Source organism: Drosophila bipectinata, chromosome 3L (genome assembly GCF_030179905.1).
Source record: "Drosophila bipectinata strain 14024-0381.07 chromosome 3L, DbipHiC1v2, whole genome shotgun sequence".
In the NCBI taxonomy this organism is placed as follows: Eukaryota; Metazoa; Arthropoda; class Insecta; order Diptera; family Drosophilidae; genus Drosophila; species Drosophila bipectinata.
In genome coordinates, this window is record NC_091738.1 from 22,030,792 (window position 1) to 22,050,705 (window position 19,914).

Below are 19,914 nucleotides of genomic sequence, written 5' to 3' on the forward strand. Positions count from 1 at the left end.
ACATGTTTCATGTTTACTTCATTTTGAAAGCTGTCATAAAAATTCTTCCATATTAATTTTTATAAAATACTAAAATGAGTTTACCCAAATTTGTTTGTATCGTCGCAATTGTTTTATTAACCCACAGAAACGGGACTAAATCACAGTACACGTCTATGAATCACCAAGAAAATGAAAATACAACCGCAGTAGCGCCCCCGATGGATTCCAAAATTTTAGCTGATTCGAATTTCCAATTCCTAGTTACCGGTGGCTATCGGCCAGAGACTAATAACTTGGTCAAGTATTTGGTGGGTTTGCATAGGAGCGAGGGCAATATACAATTTGGGGACAGATACTTTTGCGAAGGTTCCATCATAGCTAAGCGCGTCATCCTGACTGCAGGCCACTGTATGTTTGAAGAGTAAGTATTGACAAGCTTATTGGAAAACCATGGTTTTAATTCTGTGGATTTTTAATTTCGGTTTCTGCATTAAATGTCACCAAAAAGGGACATTCCCCATTTTAGGCACAGAGTTGGGTCTTGCCCTGACTTATCATTAAACAACCTGTCTATCATATTCCCGTCTTCCTCAGTCCGGTACTCGTAGAGTGTAAGGGTACGAGGTGTGTTCAAAAAGTAAGATGACTTTTCAAATTTCGCGTGCAACATATTTTCAATTATCGATTTTTTTGTTTTTGTTGTGGTGGTAAACTCTTCCCTAACATCTGTATCAAGTTTCAATTGAATCCCCTTTTTTGTTTGGTTGTGAGAGGTGTAAAGGTTACAAGTTTTTTGCGTGCTCGGCGATTTTTTGTTATCGAACAATATTGATCAAAGGATTTGCATCAAATTTTGAGTAAAAAATAAAATAAAGTGCTCCGAAACACTTGAAATGTTGACAGTGGCATACGGTGAAACTGTTCTGAGTTTGTTTACTAAAATGTTTACAAGAGTTACAAACTCTTCCACGATGGCCGGGAAAATGACAATGACGAGCCTCGCTCTGGACGCCCAAGCACGTCAACAACTGATGAAAACGTTCAAGCAGTGAAGAAAATTGTTTTGGAAAATCACTTGTCGAATCACTATCTGAGAAGTTGCTGAAGATGTCGGTATATCGCTTGAAATGAAATAAAATGCAATTTTTTCTACCTTTTTGGGCATGAATTGCTGAATTTTGACCAAAAAAACCGTCGCATGAGCATCACTTAAGAGCTGTTGAATGACGTCAACGACGACCCAGATTTACTCAAAAGGGTCATAGCTGGTGACGAATTAAGGTTATATGGTTATGATATCGAAACCAAAGCCCAATCGTCCCAATGGAAGAGCCCAGGTGAGCCAAGACCGAAAAAAGCACGCCAAGTTCGACCAAATGTCAAATTTTGATCACTGTTTTCTTCGATTACCATGGCGTGGTGCATCATGAGTTCTTACCATATGGTCGTACGGTCAATAAACAGTATTATCTGGAAGTTATGCGGCGTTTGCGATAAGCAATACGAAAGAAACATCCAGAATTGTGGAAAAATAATTCATGGCTTTTGGATCACGATAATGCCCCTGCTCACTCATCTTTGCTTGTGAGAGATATTTGGCCAAAAACAACACCATAATAATGCCTCAGTCACCATATTCACCGGATTTGGCCCCGTGTTACTTTTTCTTGTTCCCAAAACTAAAGAGATTTTCGACGGTTGAAGAGATAAAGACTGCATCGCTGGAAGAGCTCAAGGCTATACCGAATTCTTATGGGAAGTGCTTTGAGGATTGGAAAAACCGTTGGCATAAGTATATTGTATCTGAGGAGGATTACTTTGAAGGGGGCAACATAAATATTGATAAATAAATTAATAGTTTTTCTTGAAAATACAAAGTCACCTTACTCTTTGAACACACCTCGTATATTTTATATATTCTTATATTATTATATATATATATTCTTATATTCTCGAAGACTACATGAGATAGAGTTATCCGATTTGGAACTTGAACTTGTATGGTATCCCCGGAGATCAAGTTTGTATCATAATTTTACTATGCCCACTCCCGCCCCAAACTGTTCCCGCCCAGTTTGATGCCAAACTGTTCCCATGGCTAATCTAAATATACAAATTTTTAGACTTTTTAGTCAGCTTCCCTACTGAGTTTGTTGTTGTTGTAGGCTTGTTGTTGTGGTTTTGACCAAGCTCAAAAGTATGCAACAAAAATTTGTTTCTACGAGTCCATACAGTTTTAACTATGAAAGTTATTTAAATTGTGGGTGGAAGAGATGAGTACCGGGTACAATGTAGTCGGGAAACTCGACTATAGCCGTCATTTCTTGTTGGACGGCTAACCAGGATTGTCCATTTAATCCAGAGTATTTTCTAAATTTGTTTCTCCATGTCCTTTAAATATTTTAAAGGAATGTAAAGTTGAAGCCATCGGATATCTTTGTCGTCGCCGGAACGCCCAAAAGACTGGTTAAAACCGATAGCACGCAGATCATGAAAGTGAAAAGCTTGAAGGTACACCCCAGATACTCCAGAGTAGGGGCCCCAACGAACGATTTGGCTCTTTTGATACTGGAAAAGGAAATATCGATGGGGAACTTCACAGACACCATTCCTATTACCAACCATACGCCAGAGGCTGGATTGAATTGCACCGTTGTTGGCTGGGGAACAGTTTTACCTGTAGGCATCTAGATCAAACATCTCGCCTGTCCCTGCTCGCCTAACTTTTCTTTCCATAGGAAGGACCACTTCCCGACGAAGTTGTATATGGAGACGTGCAAATCCAGCCGCGGAGCTTTTGTAAAAAGCTACAAGGCTTTAGGAGCGATGTCATGATCTGCGCCTGCAGTCCCCTTAATTATGAGGTGGACAGCTGCCAAGGTGACTCTGGTGGCCCGATAATCTGCAACGAGAAGGTTTACGGCATCGTTTCCTTTGGCGATGGTTGCGGCGAGCCCAACAATGCAGGCATCTACACCAACGTATACCGATTCCGCAAGTGGATAGAGAGGAACTCTCGTTCCGAGAACGTCAAGCAGTTATCCTTAGTCTTGCTACTCTTAATAATACACACGCAGCTTGTTTTATAACTCATTTATAAATATGACTTATATTTTTCAGTTGTTTGTTTTAATTGAACTTTATTTAAGTCTTTCCATCTCATTAATTTAGGTGTAATAAATTAAACAATTTTTGATCATATTATTTTTTTTCCTCTATTTAGAATCAAACCTTTGAATTTAAATCTTTAAAACGACACAAGGCATGTTAAGATATAATCAATGATTCTAAAGTTTTAAGTTTAAGTTTATTTGTCATTTTTTTTATTCTTAGATTTAACCAATACTTTTCAAAGTTCTAAAAAAAATAAATGAAAATATAACAAGAAAGGTGAGCTAACTTCGGGCGGAGCCGAAGTTGATATACCCTTGCAGTTATAATCGGAAACATCGGATTTAGTTGGTCGATCCTTATGAGAATATCATAATATAAGCAATTTATTAAAAAAAAAAATCTAAAAAAAAATCTCAAGCTTCTATCTTCATGAACAGCAAAGTTGGTATTTTTACCATTTCCGATCGTTCAGTTATATGGAAGATATAGGATATGGTCAGCCGATCCTTAAGAAATTTGGTAGGTCGGCCGTTCCGGCTTATATACTGCGTGCAACGTAGGGTTTGTGCAAAGTTTCAAGTCGATAGCTTTAAAACTGAGACTAGTTTGCGTAGAAACAGACAGTCGGACAGACGGACAAGCTCATATCAGCACAGGAGGTGATCCTGATCAAGAATATATATACTTTATAGGGTCGAAGATGTCTCCTTCACTGCGTTGCACACTTTTGGACAAAATTATAATACCCCCTGCAAGGGTATAAAAATATATGGGGTAAAAATAAAAAAAAAAAACATCTAATCTAACAATATTTTGTTGTCAAAATTTTTGAAATTTTGCAGCTAAACAAAAATAAACTGATGGACAAATTGGAACATTTTTATATATTTAAAAAAAAAATAATTTTTTTTTGTACATTTTTATAATATTGTCCAGCATCAAAGTCGATTTACCCATGTCCGTCTGTCCGTCCGTTCGTATGAACGCGTGGATCTCAGAGACTATAATATTAGAGATATAGGATTTGTCATGGAGACTGTTAAAATGCGCAGTTCAAGTTTGTTGCCACGCCCCTCCGCCCTCACAAATCGGGAATTTATGTAGCCCCGGTACAGGAAGGCTTATGAAACTTTGATGCCAAACTATTTTTTATAGTTTCTATTTCTATATATCTATTTCTATAGTATATATGTATGTGAAAACAAATTTCATTTGAATCGGCCGATTTTTTGAGGAGATATACCCATATATGTATGTACCTTAAGATTATAAGAGATAAGATTTGGAACTTGGGATTGTATGATATCCACGCATATCAAGATTGTGTCAAAATTTTTCCACGCCCACACCCGCCCCCAAAACAGAAATCTGGTTATAGAACCAGTTTGTTAGTTTTTGGAAAATGTTTTTATGCCAAACTTTTCCAATGACCTACAATTCAAGAAGCAGCCAAATCGGATAATTTTTAGAGTTTGTTTTTGTTGTTTTTCCCTAGCGCAACATTATGCAACAAAACGTTTTTGGACAAATTGCGAGTCCATAAAGTAATGTTTAAACTATAAAGGTCAGTTGTGGTTGGATGAGATGAATACCGGGTATGATATAGTCGGTAAACTCGACAATAGCCGTCCTTCCTTGCTTTTAGTTGGAAAACTATTCTTAAGATTTAGTTTTAGGTTAAGAAGGTCTGTTCTTTAAAGAAAACTTTTTCTTTTTTAACCAGATTCTTCCCCAAACAGCTACTTCTGGAAAATGTTTGTATGGAAATAACCAAACTAAAAAACTATCGATTCTCTATACTTTTGTTGGATCGGACGCACCCAGAAATATTTCAATTCGTTGGCAATCCAAATATATAATTAAATTTTTAAATAAATACGTGCAAACAAATCAATTAAGAATTATGATGAAATCACAGTCCCCTTCGCAAATAATCAAAATATATTTTTAATTTAATACCTCGACAATGGGCAATAATCGACAATAGTGTATAAAAAATTCTTTATTGCGCTTTTCAATAAAAATATGCATATATGTATGGATATACCTCTGGTATTACCGATGTTGTCACGGGTGTTGTCGCTTTGAATAATATTCGCTGAAGTCCTCGCTGCTCACATGTCTACTAGGTCCAGCTGCTTCAGTACTGTGTCTAGCTTTGGGCCGAAGTTCAACCTCAGGCTCGTATATGTTTTCGATTAATGCCAGACTCGACTGGACAACTTTTACGCGTCGCTTTCGATCTGGCAGTCCCTCTTTGCAGCCTTTCAGCACAGCCCTTTCGGATGCCAGGCCGGCGCAACTCATAATGATGCCAAGTAGCACGCAAAACTCCACCAGAGCTAGCACCAGGCTGGCCCCGAGAAAAACACTGTAGTGTTCCCGGTACCAATCGTCGAGATGAGGAAGACAGGACTCCGTAAATCTCTCCCTTTCATAACTCAAACGCTCAAGGGACTGGCAAACAGAAGAGTTTACTGGCTTGGGATCCAGGTACGCCAACGGGTTCGGTGCATTTTCCAAGACACAGCAGCTGAGCGGTACAGGCCAATTCCTCTGGCCAAAATTCTGAAGACGCCAAAGGGACGTATCGTAGTCCAGGGAGCTCTTCATACCACAGCACCCAAAGCGAGCCTGCGCCAAGTCCATAGCGTTTGTGAATTGTTCCTGCCCAGGTACTCCATAGTGCTCTTGCAAGGCTCTCACCATTTGACTCTCGTCCAAGCTAATGCCCAAGCAGTGGGGCCAAAGGGTAATGGCAAGGCACACTACCGACTCGGTCAGAAGCAGAACCACCACGCTCAAAAAGTAAATGCAATGGAAAAGATAGGTGTGCAGGCAATTGGCCCAGCAGCCCACGACAGCGGCCAGTACAGCTATTAACCCCGCGGAGGCGACTCCCAGGGCAATGTAGTGGAGCAGGGGCTGTTGGAGCGAGTTCAGCCGATCACTGGAGGCCACAAAAAGTCTGGATAGCAGAACCCTCTTACCGTCGGCATACAGGTAGCAGCCCGAAGCAATTAGTAGCAAGCCACATATCTGAAAGAGAATTCGAGCTTATAGTAGAGTTATTAACATAGATGTAGAGTTCACAATATATACGTGTAGGTGTCGAGCCTTTTGAAGAGCAGCCGACCAAGACAAAAATTGAAAGCGAAAGAACTATCTATGTATGTACGTACATTGTACAATACAAATAGGTAGAATGATCTAGATAAGCTTACGTTGCGTACACTGAAAGACATTGCGTTTGAAAATATGTAGCATTGCCCATGAATATAGCGGTTGAACATAGTAAAACATCTGCTACAAGCCAACTATATAATAAATAATAAATAAATAAAAAATAAATTAATGATATTTTCCAATTTTAAAATTTATTTTAAACTCTTTGTATTAATAATAAATAATATTATTGGAGTTTTTAATCTATCTTTTTTTAAATGCTATCAAAGACCTGACCACAACTACGGAATAAAACATTGTTAAAGCATAGTAGCTTTATGAATAGCTCAGAGTTTCAGATAGACATGACATTTAAAAAAAAGAGATTTATTTTAATTTATTCCAATTTATTACAATAAAGCTACAAAAAAGTCCCAAGCTTCTATCTTCAAAAATACCAAAGTTGGTTTCTTTAAAGTATATGGCAGCTATAGGATATAGCCTTTCCGACCTATAAACTGCGTGCAAAGGAAAGAAGGGTGGGTGCAAAGTTTCAAGTCGATAGCTTTAAAACTGAGTGACTAGTTTGAGTACTCAGGAAGTGATCCTGATCAAGAATATATATACTTTATAGAGAGGTCGGAGAGGTCTCCTTCAAAGCGTTGCACACTTTTGACCAAAATTAAAATACCCTATGAAAGGGTATACAAATTGAAACAAACTTGAACTGCGTGGGCGTAGTAGGAGTCTCCATGCCATATCCAATAGCTCTATCTCTTATAGTCTCAGAGATCCATGCGTTCATACGGACAGACGGACATGGACTTGGGTGTTGATGCTGATCAAGAATGTAGGGTCGGACATAGTTCATTCTCTATGGATTCTCTATTTGATTCCATAATTTGATCAATTTCTTCTCTTTTTCTTCTGGACTTTGGTTCAGTGGAGCCTAAAGGTTATGGACCAGGTGAAATTATGCGTGGAGATTTTTTTCGGCCTGTGTTATTACACCCACTAATTTTTTGCAAGTATAATAAAAGTTTCAAAATACTCACCAAAAAGAAAAAATTACATAAATTTAGCAAAAACTTGTAATAAGCACGACCCATAGTTAAAAGCAAATGCGACTGCACTCGGTCCTAATGCAAATAATACATAATATATTCCTGGAAATGCTGCATCACGATCGTTGCGTATTCGATAATTCAATAGAGTTTTATTAAATTTATAACTGAGCTCGGTGCGCCGATGTTTGCCTTCAAGTGCGCTGAACACCTCTGCCGAACAACAAAAACTTTCAGAGAGTGAAAATACACCACCGTTTCGCTTAGCTGGACAAACACAAATATAAATTCTCCACCAGTGGCGGAACAGGTGGGTATTTTGGAGTGGTCTACATTAAAATTGTACAAATGCCCTTTTCTTTGAGACCCCTTCTAAATAAAGTGTGGGACGCCTCTGGCTAGTGAAATAAACGTGTTTATTTCACAGAGGAAGGCACAACTCTTGCCGCAACAGTTTTACAATGGGAAATGCATCATAGTTGGAGTAACATTGTACAAAATAAGTGTTTTAAATTCGGCTTGTTTGATCTAAAATTGACATTTCTTTTTGGGTTTTTAAATGATCAACTGGAGTCGCCAAAGAAAGTGTATTCCAACCACGGTTGAGACAAAAGCTATCATTTCCAACACGTTTTATAACTGGTTCGTCGTCATCCAATCGGAACCAAATACAACAACCAACATACGAAGCGGGTTTTGTCGTGGTTCTTAGCCTGGATGATACCCTTTCATTACGTTTTACGGTAATGAAAAGTTTTAAAATTTTTACCACATACACAATTGTGAACCTTCATTATATCCTTGCGTATGGTGTGTGTAGCTAATTTTTTTGTGTTTAGCGCTCTAACCTCTAACTCTACCCCTGTAAATTTTAAATCTTGTATTTCTGCGCAAATACGTTTTTTTACTTTTGATGCGATTGATTTCAAACACGCCGACTCTCTTCTTTCAATTGCAGTATATAAATATTCATGTACAAATGTTATTCGGACTCTACTGACTTCCGTCGACTGTAGTCGGCCGACTACATCTTATAGCTGTTATAGCTGAGATCTTGACCAAATAAAATAAATTGGTTTGACCTGGTCTAGTTCTAAAGTTACCGAGCTTTTAGATTACTCTTTAAGTTACCGAATTCGAATTGCTGAGTCTGCCCCGCCACCCACTTTTCTCGATAACTACTACACGGTAGTTGATGCATATAAGCAGAAAACAGAGAGTTGGCTCATTCTCTTGCCGGTACTTGTAACATCACCGTCGCAGTCATCTTGCAGCACATAGGCTGGTTCTGGGTTAACGTGGTACTAGCTATTTCGATTTTAACTGAACTGTAAGATCTTTCAGTGCTCTTTCACGCCTAGCGAAAAGCTGCACTCGCTTTCCTTCTCCTTTGTCGAAGGGACGCAGTTATGTAAACAATTCTTCTAAAACATCAATCTGCTCTAACAGGTCGTGGCGCTTTGCTTTATAAATGCCACGATTGTTTTGCATTTGACGAGTACAGAGTGAAGAATATCTATTTTAGGGATTTCTAGCAAAAAAAAAAACAATAAAACCGACTATTCTCTTTAAAAATAGATAGTGTAACGCGGCTTGATCGTAAAATGTCAGTGCTCTCGTCATCGTCAATAATTAGAGGACGCTAGCGCGTATGCGCAGTGTTGCCCCCGTGTATCGGAAGCGCGACGCACGGTCATTGACGGCAACTTTCAATCCTGGCTCGCTAACGCGTACGCGCGGTGTTCCCAGGTGTAGTGGGTGGCGCGACAACCACTGGCAACTCCCAATCCTGGCGCGGTAGTGCGTATGCGCGGCGTGTCCAGGTGTAGAGGAGGCGGCAGTCAGCAGCTAGCTCCCAATCCAGGCTCGCTAGCGCGTATGCGCGGCGTTCCCCTGTTGTAGCGGAGCGGAAGAGCGCCGCTCAGTCTTTGACCTGTCGCAGACGACCCAAGGGGGTGTTCCAAGAGGTACGAAGGCCTGGGTGTGGCCAGCGAAAGGGCGACTGTTAGGGGAACCTACGGCAACGCAGCACGATAAGTAGCAGCGGCGACGGAGCAGCGGCAGCGACCGGGACACCAGGAACGGCCTACAGGAAGCGCCAACGACGGAGCCGGCAGAATCAGTAGGAGCAGAAAGATTACGGAGCGAAACTTGTTGAGATTAAATAGGAATTAACATTTTATTTCGGTTAAAACCTCTAAATAAAGAGTTTTTTAAGTTTTATCTATTTGTATTATTTCTGGGTTCGAGCAATGACGTCGAACTACATATAAATTCGGTGGAACAGACCCACAAACTCTGTGAGCTACCCGCTGCAAATTGTTGCGAGCGGGAAGCTGAAAAACAGTTCGTTACAAAGATCCAAATAGGATAGCTCGACACAATATGCCTTAGTACTCTATGACCGGGTATAAAAACACCAAAGTTACAGAATTTTCGATCAATCAGTTTTATGAAAGCTGTAGGATAGTCGGCAGTTCCCGCTTATATACTGCGTGCAAAAGAAAGAAGGGTGTGTTCAAAGTTTCAAGTCGATAGCCTTAAAACTGAGTGATTAGTTTGAGTAGAAACAGACAGACGGACAGACGGACATGCTCATATCAACTCAGGAGGTAAGCCTGATCAAGAATATATATACTTTATAGGGTCGGAGATGTCTCCTTCACTGCGTTGCACACTTTTGACCATAAAAAAGTATAAAAATTGAAGATTTTGTTGCACTTTCCGTTTGGAAAGTCACTCCTCTCTCCAAATCTAGTGACTTTGTTGTGATACCAAAACTTTCAACACACTGAGTATTGACCCATAAATTATATTACAAATATTTTTGGTACAAAACAAAAATACAGAAAGTTACTTGTCATATTTTTTGTCTTGCTTCCATATCTGTCAACAAAAACTAACCTAATAAACAACAAAATCTTAAATGGGTTTACAAAAAATTGTTTGTATCGTCACGATTGTTTTGTTTGCCAACAGAACCGTGACAGAAGCACAGTGTACATCTATTCAGCTGCAACAAAATGAAAATACATCCATAGCACAGCCAACGATTAATTTAAAAAATTTAAATAGTTCGGATTATGAATTTTTGGTCACCGGCGGATATCGGCCAGAGCATAACAACCTGATCAAGTACGTGGTGTCTGTGCGAGCGTTTAAGCAGAAACACCACTTTGGAGATAACCACGCATGCGGAGGTACGATAATAACGAAGAGTGCCGTCCTGACTGCAGCCCACTGTTTGTACAATGCGTATGTCAATCAATACCAAATCCTTTTTTAGCTTCCGTAAGAATATTACGTTATGTAGCAAGTGCCATTTTTGTCAGTCAAAAGATTTAAGGCACTTAACAAATTGTCCTTTCTTATATTTTATTAGTCCTCGCTGTTTATAACGCGTTGCACTGTACATATAGTACCTTTAAATGTTTTTAAAACTGCCAATCCTTTTGGACATAAGTTCTTGGTAAAAACTCTTCGCTTTATCAGGTTCCGTAAACTTTTTTCATTTTAATTTTAACGAGTCAAAAAACCAAATGTTTTAAACCAAAATATTGTATATTTTTTAAATTAAACTTACAGTTCCGAAAATTTTACCTCTAAGATATTTAGAAATTCATAAACCCATATTGTTTGCACTTATAGCAATAAGTAATAAAAACATCTTTGTTACAACACTGTTTATAGTTTTTCAGGTTTTATACCCTTGCACAATGAAAACAACCGAAGACACCGAAGATATTTTTAACTACTTCTTTATAAAATATACCTATGAATAATGTATAAATATTTTCATCAGGAAAATACAAGCGATTTTAAAACGCAAATCGGGAATTCTTTTAAAGAAATCCTACAAATAACTACGCGAAAATATTTATTTTTTGATGTTAAGTAGGTGGGATATAGATTTATAGAGTCGGTACGGTATTCAATTAAGTTCGTTTTTAGTTACGAAATCCTTTTTTTTTCTTATTTTTGAAATGAAACCAGTAAGAAAAGAAATCAGGGTGTGATCGTAATTCACAGTATTTAAACCAAATATTTCTAAGACCACGTTCTTTTATTCTTCAATCTTTTAAAGACATAAAAAACTTAAGGCTAAGCACCTCAGTGTCGTAGCCGGAACACCGAAAAGACTGGTACGGGTCGAAACCACGCAGAGCATAAATGTGAAACGATTTAAGGTGCACCCCAAGTATAAGCAACAAAGAAGCCACAAGAACGATTTAGCAGTATTAATTCTGGAAAAAGATCTGTCAATTGGGGAGTCTGCAGCTACCATCACCGTCCCCCAATCAAAGCCCCAAGCAGGACAAAATTGTACCGTCGTTGGGTGGGGAACTGTTTTACAGGTAAGAACTTAAGTCGATAAAACGCTCGCCTGACCTTTTCTTCTCGTAGCGTAGTTTGGACCACTTCCCGACGAGGCACTGAATGCAAACATGCAAATCCTTCCGCTTAGCTATTGCAAGACGCTCGAAGGCTTTAAGGAGGAGGGTATGATCTGCGCCTCTAATCCAAAAAATTTCGAGGTGGATAGCTGCCAAGGTGACTCTGGTGGCCCATTGATTTGTGGCGAAAGAATTTACGGCATCGTTTCTTTTGGCCGTGGTTGCGGCGAGCCCAACAATGCTGGCGTCTACACTGACGTATACTACTTCCGCGATTGGATAGCGAAGAACTCTTGTGCCCAAGACGTTATGCAATTACCTTTAGTTGTGCTACTGTTGATAATCCCCTTAAAGCTTGTTTACTAAAGCATTATTGGCTATGTAATTTTGTCAGAAAGTGTGAAACCCAGAGAGTGAGCCACGTCCCACCTTGTTATACCCTTGCAGAGGGTATTATAATTTTGTCCAAAAGTGTGCAACGCAGTGAAGGAGACATCTCCGACCCTATAAAGTATATATATTCTTGATCAGGATCACCTCCTGAGTGGATATGAGCATGTCCGTCTGTCCGTCTGTCCGTCTGTCCGTCTGTCCGTCTGTCTGTCCGTCTGTCTGTCCGTCTGTCTGTCTGTTTCTACGCGAACTAGTCTCTCAGTTTTGAAGCTATCGTCTTGAAACTTTGCACACACCCTTCTTTCCTTTGCACGCAGTATATAAGTCGGAACGGCCCGGATCGGCCGACTATATCCTATAGCTGCCATATAACGGATTGATCGGAAATGGTATAACTTTGGTGTTTTTAGAGTTAGAGAGTTCAAATTTTACAGGAAAGCTATTTTTGGCAAAACATTACGACATGCCAAATTTCATAAGGATCGGCCGACTATATCTTATAGCTGCCATATAACTGAACGATCGAAAATGACCCAACTTTCGTGTTTTTGAAGATAGAAAGCTGAAACTTAATACAGATTATATTTTTGGCCAGTTGATCCATCCTACCGAATTTCAATAGGATCGGCCGACTATATCCTATAGCTGCCATATAACTGAACGATCGGAAATGACCCAACTTTCGTGTTTTTGAAGATAGAAGTTTGGGACATTTTTTTTAGATTTTTTATTTTAGTTAATTGGTTTTATTATGATGTAATCATAAGGATCGGCCAACTATATCCGATGTTTGCGATATATATCCGGTTTTAGCTGCAAGGGTATATCAACTTCGGCTCCGCCCGAAGTTAGCTTTCCTTTCTTGTTTATAATTTAAGTCTATTGTTCCTGTTTCTAAAACAATTCTTGATTTAATTAAAATAAAACAAGAAATTGCACCACCACATGGAATAAAAAAAATAGCTAAAACATATTTATCTTTATCAAAACATAAAAGGACTGCTATAGTCGAGTTTCCCAAATCAGACAATATAAACGATCTAACGGAAACTTTTGATCCGTTAGCGACTAAAAAATCGATATTTTTGTTATTGCATATTTTTTAAGTATATAATGTTAATAATACTCTCATAAAAATTTATAACGATCGGAGCATTAGAACCGAAGTTGTAGCTATTTATGGCGCACTACCTGCACATCAAACTTGAACAAACTTTAAACGCGATTATCTCAGAATCTTGTTTTTTCGAAGTTATCTTTGCGGTGGACACGATTACTAAAAAACTAGTAATCCGATCAACACCAAATTTTGACCACTTATTTATTATAATATTAGCTAGCGAATTTTTTTGAAAACCCCTTTTTTTAGAGCATAAAAATCGAAAATCTTATACCTTGAAAAAGTACATTTTTTGTTAAGGGGTTATATACAGTTGTGATATATGAAAAAATAGATTTTTTTGTTATTGCATATTCTTTAAGTATATTCTATTGGGAACACTCTCACAAAAATTCATAACGATCGGAGCATTAGAAACGAAGCTGTAGCTATTTATAGCGCACTATCTGCATATACAACTTGAACCAACTTGAAACTTTAAACGCGATTATCTCAGAATCTTTTTTTTGGGAAATTACCTTTGCGGTGGACACGATTACTAAAAAACTACTAATCCGTTCAACACCAAATTTTGACCACTTATTTATTATGAACTTCTTTTTCTTTTTTAAAGCACAAAAAACGAAAATCTTATACGTTGAAAAAGTACATTTTTTGTTAAAAACGTCGCCATTTTTTTTAAATCAAAATTTTTAAAAATCCTTCGTTTACGGACTAGACAATACAATATACTAACTAAACTTTTTTGAATTTTGGATTTCGGATGAACAGTTTTCGAGAAATCATGTCCACCGCAAGACACCATCGAAAAAGGACGATCTTGGAATGCGGCTTTATTATTCATTTTTATTATTTAATATTTTTTTATGAAAAAATTTAAATAAGTACCCAGAAACATGTACTAAACAACCTGAGTAAAAGATTTTAAATAAATATTTTCTATGGTGCCAAAAAAAAAATCAATAAAATTTCATTATTTTGCGCGGTACAACTGTATATAACCCCTTAATCGCATAATTTTTTGCCCCAGTTTTATTACACTCTAGCATCAACAAAGCTTTTTGCTTAGATACAGAACTTAAAATGACTATTTACGTATTGTGGGGCTTTAGGTTTTGGACTCATATAAAAGGACTATCCCCACCTTCAGTAATCAGTTTATCAGCACCTCGTCCAACAGCACCACCACAACCACGACGACAACGAATGCAACCATCACCGATGCAACAACATCATCGCAAGAAGCTCGGCTGTGGGGGCACCGACCTTCACTTCAAAGATAAGGAGGAGGACCAGGAGTGAAACCAGTAGGAATGGCAAGAGCGTGAGGTGGAGGTTAGGGTGACCCACGAAAGGCATGGCTAAGGTTCTAGATTTCCGGTCTTAAATAAAATGCACAAGCTCACAAAATTTAAAGTTTTCTTTAAATGTGTCACCAGATTTTGGAAGAATCCGATAGTCTATAAGGTTTGGAACCTAAAAAATTGGTCTTGGGTGACAATGAGAGTCTGAAACGAATACATTTGAAATGACAAACAAGTCATTCATATACTTACTTTTGCCGGTATCAAATAATACGAATTAAAAAAGTACAATCAAAGCAACCATCGTTTTGGTACTTATGAGTACCAAATACTTGCTTAGGCTTGGCATTACTGCACATTAGAATGTGTGCTAGGTTCGTACAAGTACAAATCGATGCTTACTATACCGAGTACCATTTGAATGTATTTGTTCAAAAATAAATTCATTTGAAAAAAAGAAAGGAAAGCTAACTTCGGGCGGAGCCGAAGTTTATGTACCCTTGCAGTTAAAACCGGATATATATCGCAAAAATCGGATGTAGAGGGCCGATCATTATGAGAATATCACAATATTATAATATCATATGAGAATAATATTATAACCAATTTATTACAATAAAAAATCTAACAAGAAAGGAAAGCTAACTTCTGGCGGAGGCGAAGTTAATATACCCTTGCAGTTAAAACCGGATATATAACGCAAACATCGGATATGGATGGCCGATCCTTATGAGAATATGATAATATAACTCAAGTTATTATTATATAGAATCTAAAAAAAATCCAAAATTTCTATGTTCAAAAATACCAAAGTTGGTATTTCTACAAAAAACCATTTCCGATCGTTCAGTTATATGGCAGCTATAAATCAGCCCGTCGTTATAAAATTTGGTAGGTCGGATTAACTGACCAAAAATATAATCTGTACCAAGTTCCAGCTTTCTATATTCAAAAACACAAAAATTGGGTCAATTCCGATCGGTCAGTTATATGGCAGCTATAGGATATAGTCGGCCGATCCTTATGAATAATTTGGTAGGTCTGATTATCTGACCAAAAGTAGTATTTGTACGAAGTTTAAGATTTCTATCTTCAAAAACACAAAAATTGGGTCAATTCCGATCGTTCAGTTATATGGCAGCTATGGGATATAGTCGGCCGATCCCTTTGAAATTTAGCATGTCGTATATTTTGCAAAAAGTAGCTCTCATGTGAAATTTGAACTCTCTAACTTTAAAAACACTAAAGTTATACCATTTCTGATCAATCAGTTATATTGCAGCTATAGGATATAGTCGGCCGATCCGAGCCGTTCCGACTTATATACTGCGTGCAAAGGAAAGAAGGGTGTGTGCAAAGTTTCAAGTCGATAGCTTTTAAACTGAGAGACTAGTTCGCGTAGAAACATACAGACAGACGGACAGACGGACATGCTCATATCAACTCAGGAGGTGATCCTGATCATGAATATATATACTTTGTTGGGTCGGAGATGTCTCCTTCACTGCGTTGCACACTTTTGGACAAAATTATAATACCCTCTGCAAGGATATAAAAAAAGCACCAAGCTTCTATCTTCAAAAATAAAAAAGATGGTTTTTTTACTAAACACCATAAACTATTCCCGACCGTTAAGTTATATGGCAGCTATAAGATATAGTCGGCCGATCGGCTTGAAATTTTGTAGTTCGGATCAACTGAGAAAAAATAGAATCTCTAGTTCGCTTAGAAACAGGCAGGCAGACATATTAACTCAGGAGATGATCTTGATCAAGAATATATACACTTTATAGGGTCGCAGATGTCTCCTTCACTCCGTTGCACAGTTTTGGACAAAATTATAATACCCTCTGCAAGGGTATAATAAATCACAATATATATAATCACGTTTTTGTTTTAATAGCAAGCAAATAAAATTAACAATTTTTGTAGCGACTATAGACCAAAACTGCCATAATACGACCTACCAAAGTTCGTATTATAAAGGTAAAAATTTTGACACAGACTTGATCTGAGCGGAAACCATACGAGTCCTAGTTCAAGTCCAAGTCCAACCCAAATCCGATGGTTTTATCTCTTATAGTCTTCGAGTCTTCGTTTTTATAGAGATGTTTCCTTCTCTATGTTACTTTCATTCACGCGACTACAATATACCTTACGAGTACGAGTACAAGGTACACTACTGAATCCCTACTGAATATACACTTAGCACCTAATTATCTTACCCTACCTAAGTACAGGTAAGATAGCTTACCCTATAAAATATATAGTATGGATTGGTGGATTCAGTTTAGCGGGTGCAAGGTATCCACGTGTAGGTTAATTTGACGGGCTGTAGTAAGCCCGAAATCCCCTCTTGGGCTTCCACACTAAAAAGCATTACCCAGCCAAGGAGTTCAATAGAGTGCTCTAATTACCTTTGCCCAATCGATATGACTTAACATGATTTCATATGTATGGCTTCCTTGTCACTGGTGCCCACTGTCGTTGCGTCTTGGCCATCAGTCGATGAGTCTCATGGAGCGTTGGTGCAACAAAGTCGCCGTGGTATCCGGAGCCAGTTCCGGAATCGGTGCAGCCTGTGTCCGGGCACTGGTCGGGGCTGGAATGGTGGTTGTTGGGCTTGCTAGACGCCAGGAACGAGTAGAGCAGCTCCGCGAGGAGCTGGCCGGGGAGAAGCAATCACGACTTCATGCGATCAGGTGCGACGTATCTCGAAATGAGCAAGTGTCGGAGGCTTTCGAATGGATTAAGAAGCATCTTGGCGCCGTGGACGTGTTAGTGAGTAACGCCGGCATCATGGCCACCGGCGAGCTAAGTGGCCAGGATGATGCCGAGGCCATGCTGGCTACGATGGAGACGAATGTAATGGGCGGCGTCTATTGCATCCGTGAAGCGTTTCAATCGATGCGGGAACGTGGAGCTGAAGGCCACGTAGTCATAGTAAATAGTGTCGCTGGTCAACAGGTGCCCAACCTGGGCCCTCAACTGCCGTCTCTCAACATTTACCCGGCTAGCAAGTTCGCGCTCACAGCAATGAATGAGATCTATCGGCAAGAGTTCCAGAGGCACAAAACGCTCGTTAGAGTATCGGTGAGTTTAAAACACCATTTCAAGCTTTCTAATTAATAAGAAAAATTCTTCGGTTCCTAGACAATCAGCCCTGGGATCGTTGATACAGACATCTTGCCACAGCAAATCCAGGGGGTCATTAAACAGCACATGCCTATGCTGCAGTGTGCGGATGTTGCAGATGCAGTGCTTTGGACTATCGGAACACCGCCCAACGTACAGGTTAGACTTTAATAAATAAATAAAATATTGCAATCTTTTATAATAATTTATAATTTACGTATTTATAAAACGTGTTTTTTTTCAGGTCCACAATGTAACCATAAAACCCCAGGGGGAAAAATTTTAATCTTTATTTATCGCAATTCGCATAAATAATTATTTTCTGATATAAAAAATAAATGATTTACAAAATTGTTTTCCAATTCACTTATTAAGATCAGAAGATCAAAAGGCTTAAAATTTCCTCGTAAAAATGTACACATCATACATAAACATAGTACTTTAATATTAAAATAATTCTGGATCAAATGAGCCAGTTTTGCCTTTTTGGGGCCTTGAACTTTGATATTTGAAGTATCATTGAACTTTAGGTTATCAGCAACTTCAACAGCCATTCTAATTCTCCAAGTCAAGACTTGTGGAACATGAGCTTGGCCAGTGAAAGGCAAGGTGCAGATTAATTTGCAAAAAACAGCCACTAAATTATAAAATTATAATCCCATTTATCTAGTCTGCTCCACTTTGCATAATCTTTTGAATAAACGAAACGGTGCAATATATTAAAATTCATTCGATGCCAGATGAAAGTCAACTAGTCGATCTTAACTGCAAGGGTATATCAACTTCGGCTGCGCCCGAAGATACATTTCCTTTCTCTTTTTATACCCTTGCAGAGGGTATTATAATTTTGTCCAAAAGTGTGCAACGCAGTGAAGGAGACATCTCCGACCCTATAAAGTATATATATTCATGATCAGGATTACCTCCTGAGTTGATATGAGCATGTCCGTCTGTCCGTTTGTCTGTCTGTTTCTACGCGAACTAGTCTCTCAGTTTTAAAGCTATCGACTCGAAACTTTGCACACACTCTTTCCTTTGCACGCAGTATATAAGTCGGAACTACCGGGATCGGCCGACTATATCCTATAGCTGCCATATAACTGATTGAGCGGAAATGGTATAACTTTGGTGTTTTTAGAGTTCAAATTTGACATGAGAGCTATTTTTGGCAAATTGCGACATGCCAAATTTCACAAGGATCGGTCGACTATATCCTATAGCTGCCATAAAACTGAACGATCGGAAATGACCCAACGTTCGTGTTTTTGAAGATAGAAAGCTGGAATTTGGTACAGATTAATTAATCCGTTACTGAACGATCAGAAATGGTTTTAGGTTGAAATACCAATTTTGGTATCAAAGTTTTCACACAGCACAGATGGCCAAAGCGATGAAGGCGACGACGAAATGGTATTTCCATTTGAATACTCTGTCCTGCCTGATTTGAAATGTATGAAATGAGAAGGAACAAGCTCCTTACACTAAAGGATGCTAAGGGATCTTTGGCTATCAACAAGAATTTTAGCGAATGGACTGCTAGAAAAACGCTGCGACACATCGGATATATTGCAAGTGTGAAAAAAAACAAACATTCATTATCCGATAAAAAGGTTACAGCGCGATTGAAATTTGCAAGGGCACACAAAAATGGGACTGTTGACGATTCGAATCGTGTTATCTGGTCTCACGAGTCAAAATTTAACCCTTTTCAGTCTGACGGAAAGCAATATTTCTGGTGTAGATCTGAAGATCGAATCCAATGACACCATGTAAAACAAACTGTAAAACGTGGTGGTAGAAGTATAATGGCTTGACGATGCTTCACATGGTGACATGTTGGCCCTCTACAGTTAATATAAGGTATTAGAAAGAGGACTAACTAAAAATCTTGCAGACCAATCTTCCCAATTTTATTGAAAAATGTGCTTATTCCAAAAAAGAAATGGTTTTTCAACAAGATGGGGATTCGAAGCACTCTTCGAAAATTGTTAAGGAATGGATTGGAAGGCAAACTTTGAATTTAATGGAATGCCGGTCGATTGAATACGATTGAAAATCTTTGGTCAATCATGAAAAGATGGCTCGGGCAGTACGAAACAGTTTCATCAAACAGGGGCAACCATTGAGAGCGTTTTGTAGCTGAATGGATACGTATTCCTTAAAATATAATAGAAATTTTGGTAGAGAACATTTCTTTGGACAAAATATTAATATTATTTTGGAAATTAAAACTCTTTGAAACG

At 38.5% G+C, this 19,914-nt stretch overlaps 4 protein-coding genes across 5 annotated transcripts; 3 read left to right on the plus strand and 1 right to left on the minus strand.

Moving 5' to 3' along the window:
• The first annotated feature begins 12 nt into the window (after positions 1 to 12).
• On the plus strand, positions 13 to 3,101 carry LOC108131722 (putative trypsin-6). Its single transcript, XM_017250751.3, has 3 exons — positions 13 to 403; positions 2,391 to 2,661; positions 2,721 to 3,101. Exons 1-3 carry the CDS (start codon positions 75 to 77, stop codon positions 3,069 to 3,071), a joined length of 951 nt encoding a protein of 316 aa, XP_017106240.3. The 5' UTR covers positions 13 to 74; the 3' UTR covers positions 3,072 to 3,101.
• A 1,991-nt stretch (positions 3,102 to 5,092) lies between these two features.
• Tsp68C (Tetraspanin 68C) lies at positions 5,093 to 7,541 on the minus strand. Its single transcript, XM_017250393.3, has 2 exons — positions 7,317 to 7,541; positions 5,093 to 6,135 (listed from the first exon to the last, which is right to left on the minus strand). The coding sequence occupies exons 1-2, from the start codon at positions 7,368 to 7,370 to the stop codon at positions 5,164 to 5,166; spliced, it is 1,026 nt and encodes a 341-aa protein (XP_017105882.2). The 5' UTR covers positions 7,371 to 7,541; the 3' UTR covers positions 5,093 to 5,163.
• A 2,605-nt stretch (positions 7,542 to 10,146) lies between these two features.
• On the plus strand, positions 10,147 to 12,086 carry LOC108131512 (trypsin alpha-3-like). 2 transcript variants are annotated; one of them, XM_017250410.3, is made up of 3 exons: positions 10,147 to 10,580; positions 11,410 to 11,680; positions 11,735 to 12,086. In XM_017250410.3, exons 1-3 carry the CDS (start codon positions 10,252 to 10,254, stop codon positions 12,083 to 12,085), a joined length of 951 nt encoding a protein of 316 aa, XP_017105899.2. In that variant the 5' UTR covers positions 10,147 to 10,251; the 3' UTR covers position 12,086. The 2 variants fall into 2 exon arrangements, with proteins under 2 accessions (XP_017105899.2, XP_017105900.2); XM_017250411.3 differs by having other exon boundaries at positions 10,386 to 10,525.
• A 4,945-nt stretch (positions 12,087 to 17,031) lies between these two features.
• On the plus strand, positions 17,032 to 18,027 carry LOC108131527 (farnesol dehydrogenase). Its single transcript, XM_017250425.3, has 3 exons — positions 17,032 to 17,629; positions 17,690 to 17,830; positions 17,916 to 18,027. The coding sequence occupies exons 1-3, from the start codon at positions 17,045 to 17,047 to the stop codon at positions 17,955 to 17,957; spliced, it is 768 nt and encodes a 255-aa protein (XP_017105914.2). The 5' UTR covers positions 17,032 to 17,044; the 3' UTR covers positions 17,958 to 18,027.
• Positions 18,028 to 19,914: the final 1,887 nt, after the last annotated feature.